Source organism: Lissotriton helveticus (assembly GCF_964261635.1).
Source record: "Lissotriton helveticus chromosome 1_1 unlocalized genomic scaffold, aLisHel1.1 SUPER_1_unloc_10, whole genome shotgun sequence".
In the NCBI taxonomy this organism is placed as follows: domain Eukaryota; kingdom Metazoa; phylum Chordata; class Amphibia; order Caudata; family Salamandridae; genus Lissotriton; species Lissotriton helveticus.
Window position 1 is genome coordinate 2525628 of NW_027611649.1, and position 16741 is coordinate 2542368.

The window sequence follows — 16741 nt, forward strand, 5'->3', positions numbered from 1 at the left end:
TTTTCCACATGCCATATTGCTCTTGACAATCCCCTCCCTATTATATGGTCTGACCATTTTATGCTAACGTTTTGGATGGAGAAAGATCTGTTCAGGATTCAATCTAAGGGTGGGGAAAAAAATAAAATAATTCAGATCTTTTAAACTCATTACACCTGACTGCTTGGCTGAAATACTAGATCCCCACCCAATCTCTGGAGAAGGGTCTCTTGAAGATGCAACATTTGCTCTTGAAAATTGGTTGCAGAATTGGGCATTGCATCTTGCTCCCCCAAAGACACATAGGGCCTCTCGAGAAAATATCTCTCCTCCTTGGTTTACAGAAGCACTGAAGAAAAGTAAGAGTGCCTGCAAATGTCTGGAACGTTTATGGAGAAAATGTTTTGACCCTGAGAGCAAACATATATATAAACAGGCACTTAAAGCACACTATCTGAAGGTACGCGATGAGAAAAAAAGGTACCTGACTACTAAAATTGATTTGGCCAGAAATAGTAGCAGGGAACTTTTTAAGATTGTAAAGGACTTTGTCTCACTTAAAGTTACCCAAAGTCCTTTTGCTCCCACCCTTGAATGGACCTTTCAGATTGCTGATTTTTTTAATGACAAGATTAAGGCCTTTCAAGAAACCTTTGATATGCCTGCTTTCCTGAATCAGAATGATGGGTTTTTACTGAAGGAAGATCCTGGAGTAGAACTATTGCTGGAGTTTCCTCCGATGTCTCTGGATACCTCACTCTCGATTATGAAGACACTAAAATCCGGGTCCCCTATGGATCCATGTCTAGCGAAGATAATAGCAGCTGTTGCTGAAGTTTTAAATCCTGCTGTAAATAAAGTCCTGAACCTCTCCTTGTCCAGTGGACAGGTTCCAGCTAGATGGAAACAGGGAAAAATCTTACCACTTTTGAAGGAACCTTCAGCGGATCCTACTGTAGCCAGTAATTATAAGCCCATTATATTGCTCCTTTTTTTTGCCAAGACTTTGGAGAAGCATGTAAACAAGGTTATCATGAATTTTATTGAGGCCACCAAAGCCCTTCACCCTAGCCAGTCGGGTTTTAGGGCTAACTACAGTACTAAAACAGTCTTACTTGAGGTTTCAGAAAGCATCAAAGACACCCTTGATAGAGGAAGTATGTCGGTCTTAATACTGTTAGACATCTCGGTGGCTTTTGATACCGTGCCCCATGGGCGACTCCTTCAGAGGCTTAAGTGATGCGGCTTCGGGGGCACAGTTTTAAGGTGGATCTCTTCCTTTTTGGAAGGCCGTCAGCAATCTGTCTGGGCACCACCTTTTTCAGCTGATATCCCTTCGGTGAATGTTGGAGTGCCTCAAGGCTCAGTTTTGAGCCCTACTCTTTTTAATATTTATATGGCACCTCTTGCACCTTTAGCAAAGAATTTAGGGGCCAAGATCCCTACCTACGCCGATGATTCTCAACTTCTGTTCACTTATGTAAAAGACAAGCCCTTTAATGAAAGCCAAATACATCTGTGTTTGAACATCGTGTTTGATTTTTCCAACAGAACCAACTATCTTGCAACTCCGCTAAGACCAAAATTATTTTCTTCGGACATACCCCGGATGATGAATGGCAGAAATGGTGGCCCCAGGATCAACTGGTTCTTTCCAGTCCTGTTACTACTGTTAAAAATCTCAGAGTTATGCTGGACTCAGATCTTTCTATGAAGACACAGGTGCAGTCAGTGGCTGGTATGTGCTTTAGGCTGCTAAAAATGATGAGGAATTTCCTCCCATTGCTGCCACTCTCCCATAGAAAGACAGTGGTCCAAGCCTTGATAATGTCAAGGCTGGACTATGCTAATGTGCTCTATTTAGGTATCCCTAAGTATTTATTGAGCCGTCTTCAGGTTGTTCAGAATTCAGCCGACAGAGCAAGTTCTATGGTTGGGCCCAGAACACACATGAAGAGTCATCTGAAATCGCTACACTGGTTATCAGTAAAAAACAGAGTTGACTTCAAGTCTCTTGTGTTGGCCTTTAAGGCTCTTCATAACAGTGGGGCTTAGTATATTAGAAAAATAATTGAGGTCATCAATCCAACATCTGCTGTTGGTGCCAAAATTCTGTCTGGCCAGGAAGGGTGGACGCTCTTTTCAGGTGGTAGTGAGTAGTCTATGGAACTCGCTCCCTTTATCTCTGAGACAAGAATCAGAGCTCTTGAGCTTCAGACGTCAACTTAAGACCTGGCTGTTTCATAATGAGATTTGTGTAAGATTGAGAATAAACTGGGTCTCTCTTTTCAGGGTCTTTTGCTTTTTCTTTTCTTAGCGCCGGGACGCTTGTACTGACTATCAGGCCGTTATCTGACTTCTTATGAACTCCACAGAGTGAGTGCGCACTCAGAGGGTAATGTAAATGTAAATGTACAGGCATTTATATAGCGCAAATCACCGAGCGGTTTCTAAGCGCTTGCTTAGGGAACCCGTCCTGGTATTCCCCTGTGAGATAACCCAGGCAGGGTATCCGCAAGGTGAAAGCCAGGCATCCCGCCGCGAGGGGCCGTTGTGGAGATTAAGCAAGCTATTGCCCAGAGTCGCAGAGTGTGAACCCGTGAATCGAGTAGGCACTGGAGCGAGAATTGTCGAGTCCATGGACATTTTAGGACTCAAGACCCCGCCGAGCCGGGAATTGAACCCTGGTCCCGGGCTGACCTCTGCTTCCAGCTCTGCCTCCTCTAACCAGTGAGCCACACTTCTCCACAGGGGGGTCGCAGGACAAGAAATTAGTACATTTGAATATGAGAAATATGGAAAGGTAGAAATGTCGCATCACCTGTGGATAACTGACACCTCCTACCGCTCTGCCAAATGCCGATCCAGTCACAAAGTGGCATCCTGAACCCCAAATGGACAACATCATGCCAGATGCCATGTAATGGTGGAAAAGGGGGAAAAAAGAGTAATACACACATCTGATGCGGGGATATGTCAGGTAAATTAGTGGTTGTGATGGATTCTCTATAAGTACTAAATGACTGATAACGTTGAATATTAAATTATATGAATCAATGTTTGTTTGCCTTATCTGCACTTACAATGTAAAGTACGGGCCTTACAGTAAACCCCTCGCTCTGTTTTACACAAAACCCCCCGAAGGAGCTGCATCTTACAGAACTTTAGAAAAAACTAATGACTAGCTTTTTAAAGTTGTCTTTCCGGGCCAGAACCGGGTGCTGTAAGCTGCACTAGTTTCAGGGAGATGGACAGATGTTATGGCGATAGGAAACCCCGCCAAACCACAATAATGTTCCACTCTTCCAGGTTAGACGAAACCAAAAATGCTTGAACCAAGGGAGCTGTTGAAAGTGTCAAAGGTGACCTATGAACAGCAAGGTAAAGACAGGAGTTGGTATTTGAGATGGTCTTAAGTGAATAGGAAAGAAATGAGAAGTGTGTGAATGGAGTTACTTTTGTTGTATACTTCGTAAAGAGTTACTGGAAATTTTGCAGCCCCGCCTGGTCCATCTCTTTTTCTAAACTCTATTGTTGTTTGAATGAAATCTTGACAGTATGCATCTATCTTAAGCAAAACCTTAAGCACTTGGGAGCTCCGAGCACCCTTACTTTGCTAAGTTACTCAGTGAACACTGTTAAATCACCTAGTTTTCAGACATTAATAAGATGTCACCTGATCACCAGAACTTTTAGTTAAATATTTGTGTATGATGAAATATTCCCTACTAAGTTTCAAAGGCAGTAAAGAAGAAGGGGGCGAGTTACTAAGATTTTGCGTCCTGTTTGCGTCACAAAAGTGGCACAAAAGAGTGCAAAATCTTTTTTTCCTAATTGTCTTTCTAGCAAATAGCGTAAAAGTAATGTGAAGCATCGCATTGCACTGCTTCGCGTTGCTTTGCACCTTTGGGCCTGCCAATGGTGGGGCATGGACGTTCCCGTGCAACCACCCGAGGTTTCTCTCGCTAAACCCAATTTACCAAATACAGTAGATTGGGTTTAGCGTGAGAAAACTGTACCCTTTTAAACTAGGCGCAAGGAAGGACAAATGCTTTCATTTCTCCTTCCTTTTCTGACTTCGCATGCGTGCTGCACTGTGTAACAAAGTAAACAGAAACAAATGGCCAGAAAGGTTCGATTACTCGTACTACTTTCCGCCTGAGTTATAATAAAGGAAGGGGCCAATCAGGGGCAAAAGAATGTACCACAACTGCATAATTCATCCTGCTCATTCCCCCTGAACTAGACCCCCTTGCAAAAACTATAAATCGCAGGCTGGTTTAGACAGGAAGGCTGTTACAATAAATTGAATGTCTGCTTGTCTTTATGTTTATATAAAGGACTGGTGCCTCACAATCAAGTAATTTGAGGCATTGTAGAGTTGTCTTTGCAATTTTGTACAGTAATTGGTTGTATATATATTTTTTCCATATTTGTGTATTATTTCCAATGTATGTAATTGTCAATGAATGTGTTTTTTTGATGACATATGATGAATTTCTTTGAAAACAGTTTTTCATAATACAAAAATCAATTTAATCAAATTGTTGTCCAACCTAGTAATCTACTGACTAGGGGGGGTAGTAAGAGTAATCGAACCTTTCTGGCCATTTGTTTCTGTTTACTTCATTGCAGTGGTCCAGGCCATTCAGTGACAGGACCCAAGCCTTCCCTTTGTTTCCCTGCACTGTGTAACAATCATACAAAGTTGGAAAAGGTTTCCCTCATGTCTAGGCATAGTGTTTTGTACAGGAAGGGTGTCCTTCCTGTACAAAACCTATGCTGGACTCACACACACACACCCTAGCGCTCTGGTGCTAAGGTGTGTGCATGGCGCAGGGCTGCTGTAATCAGTGCCAGCGCAAGGGAAAGGGAAGGAGAGAGCCATATCTCTGAAAATATGGTGCTCTCCTGCTCCCTCCCTGTCACGCAGCGCAGCCTCGCAGGGGGAGGCCTGCGCTGCATTGCGTGGAGATTTGGTAAATCTCCCCAGAAATGTCTTTTACAACCAATTAAACATTGTGAATTCTCATTCCATTTTGTTTCAATTTAGTAATTTTAAATATCTTTACATCCAACAGAAAACAAGCCTTGAATGTATGAATTGACCATCAATAATAAAGTGAATGCTGTAAATCTTCAATAATAGCAGAAATAATGAGCTACAGTATTCAGCACAGTCGGCGACAGAGGAACCTGCACACAAACTGACAGATCCTGGATGAAGCATCAAGAGCAGTTCAGTGATTGTAAGATGCTGAGCTGTGCACCTCCACGCCACAAGACGTAGAAATGACCTTAGGAAAATTAAGGCAACAACAATAACAAACCGCCTCCTGTATAAAAAAGTGCCTAACACCAGCTTTGATCCTGGGATCGGTATGATGTGATTACCGCAGTGCTCTGTATTATAAAATGATGACAAGCCATCATTCCGTGCTCTAGGAGAATTGTAAACTCTTTCTGGACAAACCACAGTAACCAGAGAAGAGCACAACAGAGCGGAGCCAGACAACTGTCGGGTAAAGGAAAGAGGAGTTCTTCTATCTACAATACAATAGACTGTCCTAATTTGCACCGGCCAGAAGGAAGATACATCTTTATCCGCAATCGTGCATAGCCATAATCCAATCTAAAGGCACAATCACCTACAAAGACACCTTCTATGTATTCGGAGTGTGATAAATATTTGGTGGCTATTGTATTTTATTGTTAAAACAGAAATCAAACGTGTAAAATACCGCAACATATTAAATGTGTGAGAAAAACACAAGTGCTTTATCAGCCATGTTCGGAAAAAACAAAAGGAGCCAGGTCCTAAGGGAAAGGTGTTGAGGCTGGACCTTGTTATACAAAACCAACCAAAGAAAGTTGCCACATCACCAACATTTAAATCCACAATAGGGGAACGTTGGACACGCTAGCCAGTCGTGTTCAACAGGGTATTTTTATTTTTACCTGATTGAATCTTTAATTATTCAAAAGTTCAACAAAAGACGAATAAACACATACAAAGACACTTATCTACATCACATATTCGTATCAAAATTACCATGTTATTCCACTATACAAAAAAAGGGTTTGCTCAATTAAGATTTTCTGTGATTCAATTCCCTTTACCAGCATTCTCGCTGATGTCAAAAATGTTTCCTCCATTCATGCTTTATTTGCTTTCTATGGTTATAAATGCACTGTTTAATGTTACACATGATTGAAATTTTCTGTTCGTCACAAAAATTTTATTTTTTGACTTCTGATTTTTGATTGTTGACTTTAATTTAATTGAGCAAACCCTTTTTTTGTATAGTGGAATAACATGGTAATTTTGATACGAATATGTGATGTAGATAAGTGTCTTTGTATGTGTTTATTCGTCTTTTGTTGAACTTTTGAATAATTAAAGATTCAATCAGGTAAAAATAAAAATACCCTGTTGAACACGACTGGCTAGCGTGTCCAACGTTCCCCTATTGTGGATTTAAATGTTGGTGATGAGGCAACTTTCTTTGGTTGGTTTTATCAGCCATGTTGGCCAATCAGGAAATGCAGTCATGGGATGTAGACAAATATATACCCAACCCACAGACACTAACCAAGAAAGAAGAATCATACACATGCAGCAAGAGCTTTAGTTTGTCATCACTTCTTAAGTTTCATCAGCACACGTACACAAGACAAAAACCATTCAAGTGCAGTGAATGTGTAAAGTGCTTTAGTCAGTTATCACACCTTCAAAGACATAATCAAACACACACAGGAGAAAAGCCATTTAAATGCAGTGAATGTGGGAAGAGCTTTAGTCGATTACATCACCTACAAAGACATCAGCGAACACACTCGGAGGAAAAACCATACCAGTGCAGTGAATGTAGGAAGAGCTGTAATCAATTAGAACATCTACAAACTCATCAGCGAACACACACAGGGGAAAAACCATTCAAGTGCAGTGAATGTGCAAAGTGCTTTAGTCACTTATCAAACCTCCAAACACATCAGCGAACACACATAGGGGGAAAACCCTATCATTGTAGTGAATGTGACAGTAGTTTTCACGGCTCTTCAGCATTAAGGAGTCATCAGCGAACTCATACAGGAGAAAAACCATTCAAGTGCAATGAATGTCTAAAGAGCTTTAGTCGATTATCAGTGCTACAAAGTCATCAGCGAACACACACAGGGCAAACACCATTCAAGTGCAGTGAATGTGCAAAGTGCTTTAGTCGGTTATCAGACCTAAAAAGTCATCAGCGAACACACACGGGAAAAACCATTCAACTGCAGTGAATGTGGGAAGAGCTTTAGTGACTCATCAAATCTCCAAACACATCAACGAACACACACAGGGGAAAAACCCTATCATTGTAGTGAATGTTACAGTAGTTTTCGCGGCTCTTCAGCATTGAGGATTCATCAGCGAACTCACACAGGAGAAAAACCATTCAAGTGTAATGAATGTGTCAAGAGCTTTAGTCAATTAGCACACCTTCAAGGACATCAGCGAACACACACAGGGGAAAAACCATTCAACTGCAATGAATGTGGGAAGAGCTTTAGTCGATTATCAGGCCTACAAATTCATCAGCGAACACACACGGGGGAAAACCCCTATCATTGTAGTGAATGTGACAGTAGTTTTAGTCACTCTTCAGCATTAAGGTAGCATCAGCAAACTCACACAGGAGAAAAACCATTCAAGTGCAATGAATGTGGGACGAGCTTTAGGCACTTAACAAGCCTAAAAATTCATCAGCGAACGCACACAGGGGAAAAACCGTATCATTGTAGTGAATGTGACAGTAGTTTTAGTTACTCTTCAGCATTAAGGTATCATCACCGAACTCACACAGGAGAAAAACCATTCAAGTGCAATGAGTGTCTAAAGAGCTTTAGTCAGTTATCACACCTCCAAACACATCAGCGAATACACACAGGGGAAAAACCATTCAAGTGCAGTGAATGTGCAAAGTGCTTTAGTCACTTATCAACCCTCCAAAAACATCAGCGAATACACACAGGAGAAAAACCATTCAAGTGCAGTGAATGTGCAAAGTGCTTTAGTCACTTAACAAGCCTACAAATTCATCAGCGAACACACACGGGGGAAAAACCCTATCATCGTAGTGAATGTTTGAAGTGAGAAGGGCTTTTGTCAATTTTCGATCCCACACAGCCCTCAGTGAATTCACTGATTCATTTAACTCACATGTAAACAATGCTAGAGATGCAGAGATTCCGGAAAGAACTTAAGAAAATCAAAAATAATATTGACCCATCAAAGGACATAGACAAGAGCTGAACAGTGCAGTTATTGTGAGAGGAATGAATCACGGAAAAATATAAAATTCAAATTATGGGGAACATTGAAATACCAGATGATAGAAGACCCGACAAACAGTGAAGAAGAAAAACAGATAACAGTGTTTGCAGAATTATAAAAGTGTGTGTTTACAGTGGTTGTTCACTTCCGTACACATAGCAAAGCGACATAATGTACCAGGATACACAGTGGGGGCTGAGCACAATGTGGAATAAAAGAAAAGAAACACTGTTGATTTTTATTTGGTGAAGAAGAGATACAAAGAAAAACATTAAATCACACCTGATCACACTACCTGTAAAAGCAACACTGAACAATACTGGGACGAACAGCAGTATTTTCAGCTAACTTGTCGGATTAGTAATAAAACCTATAAACCCAACACACCTAGAGTGGACATGTTGTCAGGGCTCTGGAGATAGAAGCTTCATTGGTAAAATGTATGTATTACCATTAACAAATGCCACTGCAATATATGTAATGAACTAAAGTGAAACACAGGTGTTCAAGAAATAACCTATTTTTAGATATAAAAGAGCATATACCTTGTTTTTAAGTAACGTTTGCTGCATCTTTTCCACACTGTTATAGGTTGATGGGTCAGCTCGTGCCTCGGGCCTTATAGCTAAGTGTGACCTGTAGCTCCTTTCCGACTTGGCTCTCCCTATTAATTCTGTGTCTTGCCAAACTCTACTTTTTACCAGAATTGAACCACTGTAAGCATCAGACTCTGTTTGAAGAATGTGGTGAAATAGCGAAAACCCACATCAAAAGCATATATGTGCCAGGACAATCAGTTGCACTCACAGCAACTCGTCTTCCGCACTGATTGTCCCTTGTTCTCAAATGTTCTGAAGGATTTGTTGTATGAATGCCAGAAGTGGCAGTGAAATTCATGAAGCTAAAGCTAACAGGAGTGTGTGGGAGATAGAGAGGGGGAGAGATAAAGAGAGTGTTGGACTTGGCCCTTCTGGCAGATTCACCCCTGAACTTTTTGCCTTTTAATGTTACATCATTGTAGTGATTTCTGGCCTTTGCGCACTTTAGCACTGTGGCGCAGTGTAAAGTGCGTGCGCTCTCTGAGTGCGTGTGTGAGAATGGCCTTCCCTCCCATAGGAATGCATGGGGAATATGTGTGTCCATGGTATTTCCTGATGCGTGGGGAGTGCAAGGTTGAGTTTGGTATGTGCGGACTCGTGTGATTAAATGCTGCGCGATGATGTGTGCGGCATAAATGTGTCTAGTGTGGAAGTGCCACTTCTAGAAGTTGGCATGGCTGTGTTAATTATGTGAATTGGCTGTCTGGCTTGTGATTGGCTGGAGAAGGCTGGTGAGCCTGGTTCCAGGAGTCAGGATGCGTCTTCCCAGGTGGTGAGTGGAGAGATCTGCATGATTGATATGAGGGAGGGGTGCACCTGGGACCTGAATAGGGATGGGCTTTCCCCACACAATGCTGGCTCTGCCCCCTGTGGTGCGACTGATGACCCTAGCCTGGCCAGTGAATAGTGAGAGGGACTGAGCACATTAGAGTGCTCCAAAACCAGCTGCGTCTGGTTTCTCCCCCACCCTGCATACCACAGACAAAGGGATTTAGTGTATAGAAAGAGGCTGTGACCTCTTGTAAAATGTTCTTGTTTTCCTGACTAGAATCTACTAGGGGCGTGCTGCTGCTGTGGCCATGGGGAAGGCTTGCCTCCCTGGGCCCTGCCCAGCCCCTGGATTGCTGATAGACTTTGTACTGGGACCCCTCTGACTTGCCTGGGGGACTGGAGGACTTCCCTGCGCTGAGGAGCTGGTTGCTCCATTTCTTTATGCCCAGGACTGGCTGAAACCCCTTTTTGTCCCAGTTGCTTTGTTGGGCCAGGGTTTCTGTCTCCTTTAGTGCCTGGAAAGTGCTTTGTTTTGAAGTGTACTGTGCGTGGTGCGCCGGAGCCTACGCTGCATTGTGCCCGTGGATTGTGTGCTCTACTCGAGCAGGAGCCTACCCTGCATTTGTTTCTTCGTGGTTGCCTACGGGTGCCACCACGGTTATTTAATTATTTAGGCACGGATGCCCACCCCGTTTCTACTTTTATTTATAATTTACTCGATGGAGCCTACCCCTCTTTTCAGCCGGAGAAATCACCGCCGCTGTCCTGAGCTGCTTGTTGACACGTTGCTGGGCCACAGCCTGCCGTGACCCGGAAGTAGTGGAGGTGGGCAGGGCCTGGTGACCATTTGTTCCGCTTCCCCTTGCCTGGGGGAAGCCTTTGTGTGCTTTTCCGCTCTCCCGTATGGAGAGGGAGACCGGAGGTGCTGCCTGCCTGCCCGCCCGCCCGCCTGCCGGAAAGAGAAGCTGGTGCTGCATGGGGAGGCGGGAGCCTACCCCGCCTCCCCGAGTGGCCGCCGGAAGACCCGGAGCCTTGCGGGCTCCATTTTAAAAGTCCCGGTCCCGAGATCGGGGACCGGGTGAAGACCAGGGCGAAGCGGGCGCACTTTGAAGGCAAGGCTCTCAGGTGATGAGAGAGCCCCGCAAAGCGCTACCGCCGCACCGGAGAGGGGAGTCCCCCACGAGCAGCCCGGTGAGTACAAAAGGGCTGGGGGACTCCGTGTGGACTATCGGTGCTGCCAGGTCAAGGCACAGCACCATGGGAGGCAGTATTCGAGCGGCCCCGTTTGGCAGCGGGCCGCTCCTCCATTTTGCTCATTGTTTGTCCTAGAGCCCACGAGGCTCCAACATGTTGGGGCATTCTTATTCAAGGAGCTAGGAAGATCCTCTGGCCCCCAAGAGTTGTTCTGAGCAAGAGGGCTCCAACGATGGCCAGAGTAATGTAAAGGGCCCCGGTGGGGGTTCCCAGGGCCAGAGGGGCCCGTGTTCGTGCCTCTGAGGGCCCCAGTTGTTCTAGAGCCTAGGAGGGCTCCCCATGGGTACACTATTTGTCTTGAGAGTCTAGATGGCTCCAGCCTGTACTGCAATAGTGTTTCCTGAGCCTAGAGGGCTCCAACAGTTGGCGCAGTTTTGTCCTAGGGCCAGTGAGGGCCTTGTCGCAGTTTTGCTGATTCACAGCTGCCCATCAAGTAGTGGGCAGCTGCACCGTTTAGGGTTTGCTTCTTTGGGGACTTGTTCTTTGGACCCAGGAGTGAGTCGCACTCCCTCATCCCTACCTTGGCCTTCCCCAACTGCGCAGCACTTAGTGCCAGCTGCAGCGTTTAGGCCCCTTGCTATTGTCCCCAGATGCCCAGCAAGTAGTGGGCAGCTGTTACGTTTAGGTTTTGACGCAGTGGCGCAACCTGGACCTTGATGTGAGTTATGGGCTACATGTGATTTCTGCGCTAATGTGATTTATGTGCTAAATGTGATTTATGCGCTAATGCTTTGGGTGTTATGAAATGTACTGTGTGTAGTATGTTTTGTGCACCCTGTGTTCTGACACCTCTGTATGTGGCTTTATGCATCATATGTAAAGCTTCTGGCCTATACCCCTAAATGTATTGTCATGCTTAGGTGGTTGTTTTACCTAGTATAGGTATGCTAGTGAGTTCATGGTTCCCTGCGTGATATTTTCCTAAGGTGGTTAGGGTTGCGTAGGTGGTACTTACCTTTTACCAGTGGTTACTGGTTGTGTGCTACATTTGCTCTTTGGTGCTACAATTGCTATGTTCTAAGTGTTATTCCTACAAAGTGCTAGTTCTACCAAGTGCTTATTCCTGACAGTGGTCCCTGTGGCCCTGTCCCATGTATATAATCCCCTGTAAATTCTAACCGTGCCTCTGGCACATTGTAAAGTGTGTGTTTACTATCTAATGTGTTTTGTAATACAAAGGCTATTTTTACATATACCTTGTGTGAAGTTCCTTTTGTGGGGGGTTTGGGAGGTTGTTGTTGGTGGGAGATAGAGAGGGGAGAGATAAAGAGAGCGAGAGAGACAAAGAAAGGGGGAGAAAAAGAAAGAGAAATGGAAGGAGGGGGAACGGCAGGTTATTTGTATTCACCTAAAAATAGAAGAAGCAGCCAAATACATGTCAATGTGTGACATCACCAGAGAAATGGGCTGAATACCTGTGAATTTATATATTTACTTTTAATACCTATAGACCTATGTCATGCAAATAAACAGGGAACAAGTAAGGAAAATAGTGATCGAGCCCATTATCATATGCAAATCACAATGACGTCACATGTAGTGAAGTCACAAGAAGTGATGTCAGGACCTCATAATAATTTTCACGGAAAAGGTCGACGGCCTGTTTTAAAAACAAAAACAAAGAAGCTTTTGGTTTCCGTTTTTATACATCAAGTGTTTTTCCCACTATCAGTTTGTAACTAAACTCTGAATTGACTGAAAGTGTAAATATTTTTAAACAGACATGTGGACCTTAGAAATTACATTTTTAAACAGTTTTCAGTGAATAAATAAAATGTGCTTTTAATTTGCGTTTGTTTACTAACATTCTTTATCCAGCCCCTAAGCCCCAAAGTGTTTCACATTTACAGTGTATTAAGCAATAGAAGGGCTAATTTTCTCTAGTTCTCTGTTCCTCTCTTGTGCCACTCACACAAATAAATAAAGGGGACGCTGCTAGTGGGACGGATAGTTAGAAACACTCTGAGGCCCGTGTTTGCAGATGCAAGAAGCAAAGTAACTTTTCCCAGTCGTAGGCTAAGGAGCTAGGTGGAACTGAATCCCTTTTCTAGATAATAGTGGGGGGACCCCTTCAAACTGTGTCGACCCCCGACTTGTGCCATGCTGATAAAGCAATAGTGAATTTGACTACTTTACGATGAATTGAAATGAGAGGAAGAGAAGAAGAGAGCGAGGTGCAGGATATATTAAAGAAAATGTAAAAGAGGCACAAGACTTTACCCTGTTCTGTGTACAAGCATTTTACGTAAACAAGTTGTGCTGTGCGATGTGAACAGGCTGTCACCCCCATTTGTATGTAAATGAGCTTCTCTAATCAGATACTCCAGTCTCCCATCTCTTCTTGCGCGGATGATAAATGTGAGCACTGTAAGGTAATCACAAACAAGGGCTACATTGAGAATTAATCGGCTTCCAGGTCACACAGCTGTTGTTATGTAGTTCTTTCTTTTTTTTTTATTTACTTTAATTTGCATCAATTCACCAGGTTACTTTTTCTCAGTATATTGCTTTATAGCGCTCTATCAGTTAATCGTGAGGTTTGATGTAGGATTTGTTGTGAGTGTTCCTAGACCATGTCCCAATCCCTTTGTCCTCGATTTGTCGGCATATGTTTTGTCCACACACTGGTCTAGGATAGGCCTTCTCAAGGTAGAAGGCGCTGTAATAGGAATAATAAATCAGACATATATGAAATTGTATGTAAACAAATGTGTGCCTTTCAGTTATCAGGCACCACCAGACTCACATCTACACATGTAATTGAGCGCCAGACTAAAGTGACTCCGCCCTATATAAATATGTGCCATCAGTAATCGGGCTGATGGTTTCGCTGAGGCGCACAGCAAATAAAGTTTCTGAGTGTTAGAAGCCGGCATGCCCGCGCGCACCATTGTTGTGTATGAGTTGGGTAACAACAAACATCTGTTATTTCAGCGCCAAGATGCCCGTAGTGGTGAACGTGCGCTTTACAAATACTCATGTTATGTTTATGTTGTCTTTTTTTTATATTATTTTTATTGGTACATGATTTCAATGTTACACAATGACCTTGTAGTTTGCATGTTCAAAAAAGAAATAAATAAATTAAATGGTTACAAATTGCATGTCTTTAAAGCCAGTGAACTTATAGCAAAAAAATAAAAAAGAAGGAAAAAAAAGGCGTTAAATCAAAGATGTAACATTTCTATAATATAGTGTCATGCACAGTTTGATATTTCACCCCCCTCCCTTCCTTGTGTTGACCATCTATCTAAATGTGATATTGTGTTTGCAGATCTTAGATGTTCTGGGGTGTATCTGTCGTGTTCCACTGGTTTTATCTCTCGAGCCATTTAGTCAGGGATTCCAAGATTTGTAACCCTTTTGAACGTGATCAAGTCCCCCTTTTCCCATATAATCCTTTTTCAAAGTTGTAGTTCGTGATTAGACGTGATAACCACTGACAGTACACTGGCGGCGATGGAGCTAACCAGGCTGATGTTAGGGTAAGGCGATATATTGCCATACTTATAAAAATTTGTCGTTCTCCTTGCATCCCTTGGGTCCTCCTGATCTACCCCTAGACAGATCAGGGCTGATGAAAGGTTTATATCCCTTCTTAGGATCTCTGTAAAGAAATTCGTAATGTCAGATTTTAAGATATTTAGTGTAGTACAGGATGCCAGCATATGCTCTAAATCTGCCTGGGGCAGCGAACATCAAGGGCATAAGGTCCCCTTCTCAGTTCCCCATTTAGTGATCCTTTTTGGCGTATAATAATAATAATAAAGTGAAAAACAAGTTTTATAATACTGCGCCTGAAGTCGTGCTGGTATTAAAAGCTTCTGTGCTAGTTCAGTAGAGTATTGAAGTAAATCCTTTGAGACGTCTATTTCTTCTTTCCATTTGCTAGCCCGATGTCCCATGCCATACGTCATCAGGGAGTTAAGCGAATTATATACCATTCCGATTGATTGATTATTCTGTCTTAGTTTATCTATAATGGAGTTATTTAAGAACCCTATTGGGCCTCCATCCTACTTGCTTAGAAAATCATGTATTTGTAAATACTTAAACAAATCTTTCCATTCTAATCCATATTGTGTTTTAAGATTTTTAAAAGTGAATATATCAGTGAGAGAATACAAATCTCCAAGCTTAAATAGGCCTTTGTCAATCCATCTCCTGATTGTGGGGTCTTTAAAGATTCCGGGCAAGTTACAGTTATTACTGATCGGGAAGAGGTCAAAGAGTACAAATATCTAGGGATAATTATTGATAACAAAGGTTTGTTCGACCAACAAAAAGAGGCAATACAAAGGCGAGGGACCCTCCTAGCTATCACCTTGAAAAACCTTAAAAACAAAATAACTGGACCAAACCTGCTCCCGTTGCTCGAAGTACTACGAGCTAAGCTCCTCCCAACGATAACTTACGGCAACGAGGCCATGAGGGGGAATGACTAAACAACCTTAGACAAAACAGTCTCCAAAGCACTGAGAATAATATTCAAGCTGCCAAAATACACCTCTCCAGCGCAACTAAGACTGTAATGCGGATTCCCAAACCAGGCAATAAACCGGAAAGGTGCGTACGTCAAACCTGGTATAAAATAAAGAGCTTCGCGGCCGGATCACTGAACTCATTTCTTTGGAAAGAAATTATACGGAAAAACAATTCCCCGGCCAAGGCTTACCTTCGACTAGGGATCAGCGAGTTAGCCCTTCAGAACATCTGGGAATCTGGTCTCCCTTAAAAAAACGTCAAAACCCTAGTTAACATGTCAATAATCCTAGTCTCTACTCAGAAAGATTGTGCATACCTAAACAGGAGGGCGCACAGCTGGTTTGTGATTCAAAGCTACTCAAAATGCCTACCACAATCGTATCTAGGCAACAGCTTCTCCAGAACGTTGAAGGAACGCTTTTTGGCAATGAGGATGGGGATTCTACCTACTCAAACTCATATGCCCCCTTGGAAACGCCCACCAATAACCACCCTCTGCAGATTATGTGGAGAAACCAAAAAGATGTGTTGCACCTTCTGTGTATCTGTAAGACTCTCGACCTGGAGAGGAGAGAACTGTTAAAACCACATATAAACGCTTTGCACATTCGGTCCTGCAGACAGGCAGGGAAGGCGTGTTTCGAAGGGGCCAACGTAAGGCTACTCTGCAGCTTTGTCCGTTTTATGGAAAAAGCACAGACAAAACTAGGCGAAGAACCCCGAGCATATTCAACTCCTCCTGAGGTTCCCCGCCAGGTGCTCATCTATGAACCCAATTAAGGCCCATGGGCCCAGGAGAAGACGAAAGCTCAGGATTTGCCCACAGACTCTGCCTGAACTAATGAAGTTTAACACAACTTTAGTACATGTAATTTTAACTAGTTAAATTCAAGTTTTTTTAGAATATAGTGTCTTAGCTTTTAACACTCAGACTTGCACACAGACTCTGCCTGAACTAATGAAGTTTAACACAATTTTAGTAGATGTAATTTTAACTAGTAAAACTAGTTTTCAGAATACAGAGTTTTAGCTTTTAAGGGAAAATGAAATAGTGCTAATTACGTGTTTTATTTTACAGACCGCTAAGATTTTAATTAATCAAGCAATAAAGATTACTTACTTACTTACTTACTGATCGGGGTATAATAATTCCCACAGCCCAATCCTAGCATCTTCCGGACTGCCTTCATAGTTTTATATTATCCTGCTGCCAGCGTCTTATAACGTACCTTTTTGTAGTGAGAATCATTCAAGAATCTCCAGGCCCATCCCCAGGCCTGCTTACCCATTATTAGTTCTATAGGTGTGGGGATATGGTTAAGTCATTCGTCTAGTG

The 16741-nt window shown here is 42.9% G+C and overlaps 1 protein-coding gene across 1 annotated transcript in view; it reads left to right on the forward strand.

The window, feature by feature from the left end:
* LOC144805440 (uncharacterized) overlaps positions 1 to 16741 on the forward strand; it is a 947065-nt gene that overhangs the window by 842439 nt on the left and 87885 nt on the right. The window contains 2 exon segments of the mRNA XM_078671992.1: positions 6654 to 7241; positions 7243 to 8112. Of these exon segments, the coding sequence (XP_078528118.1) occupies positions 6654 to 7241; positions 7243 to 8112 (1458 nt within the window).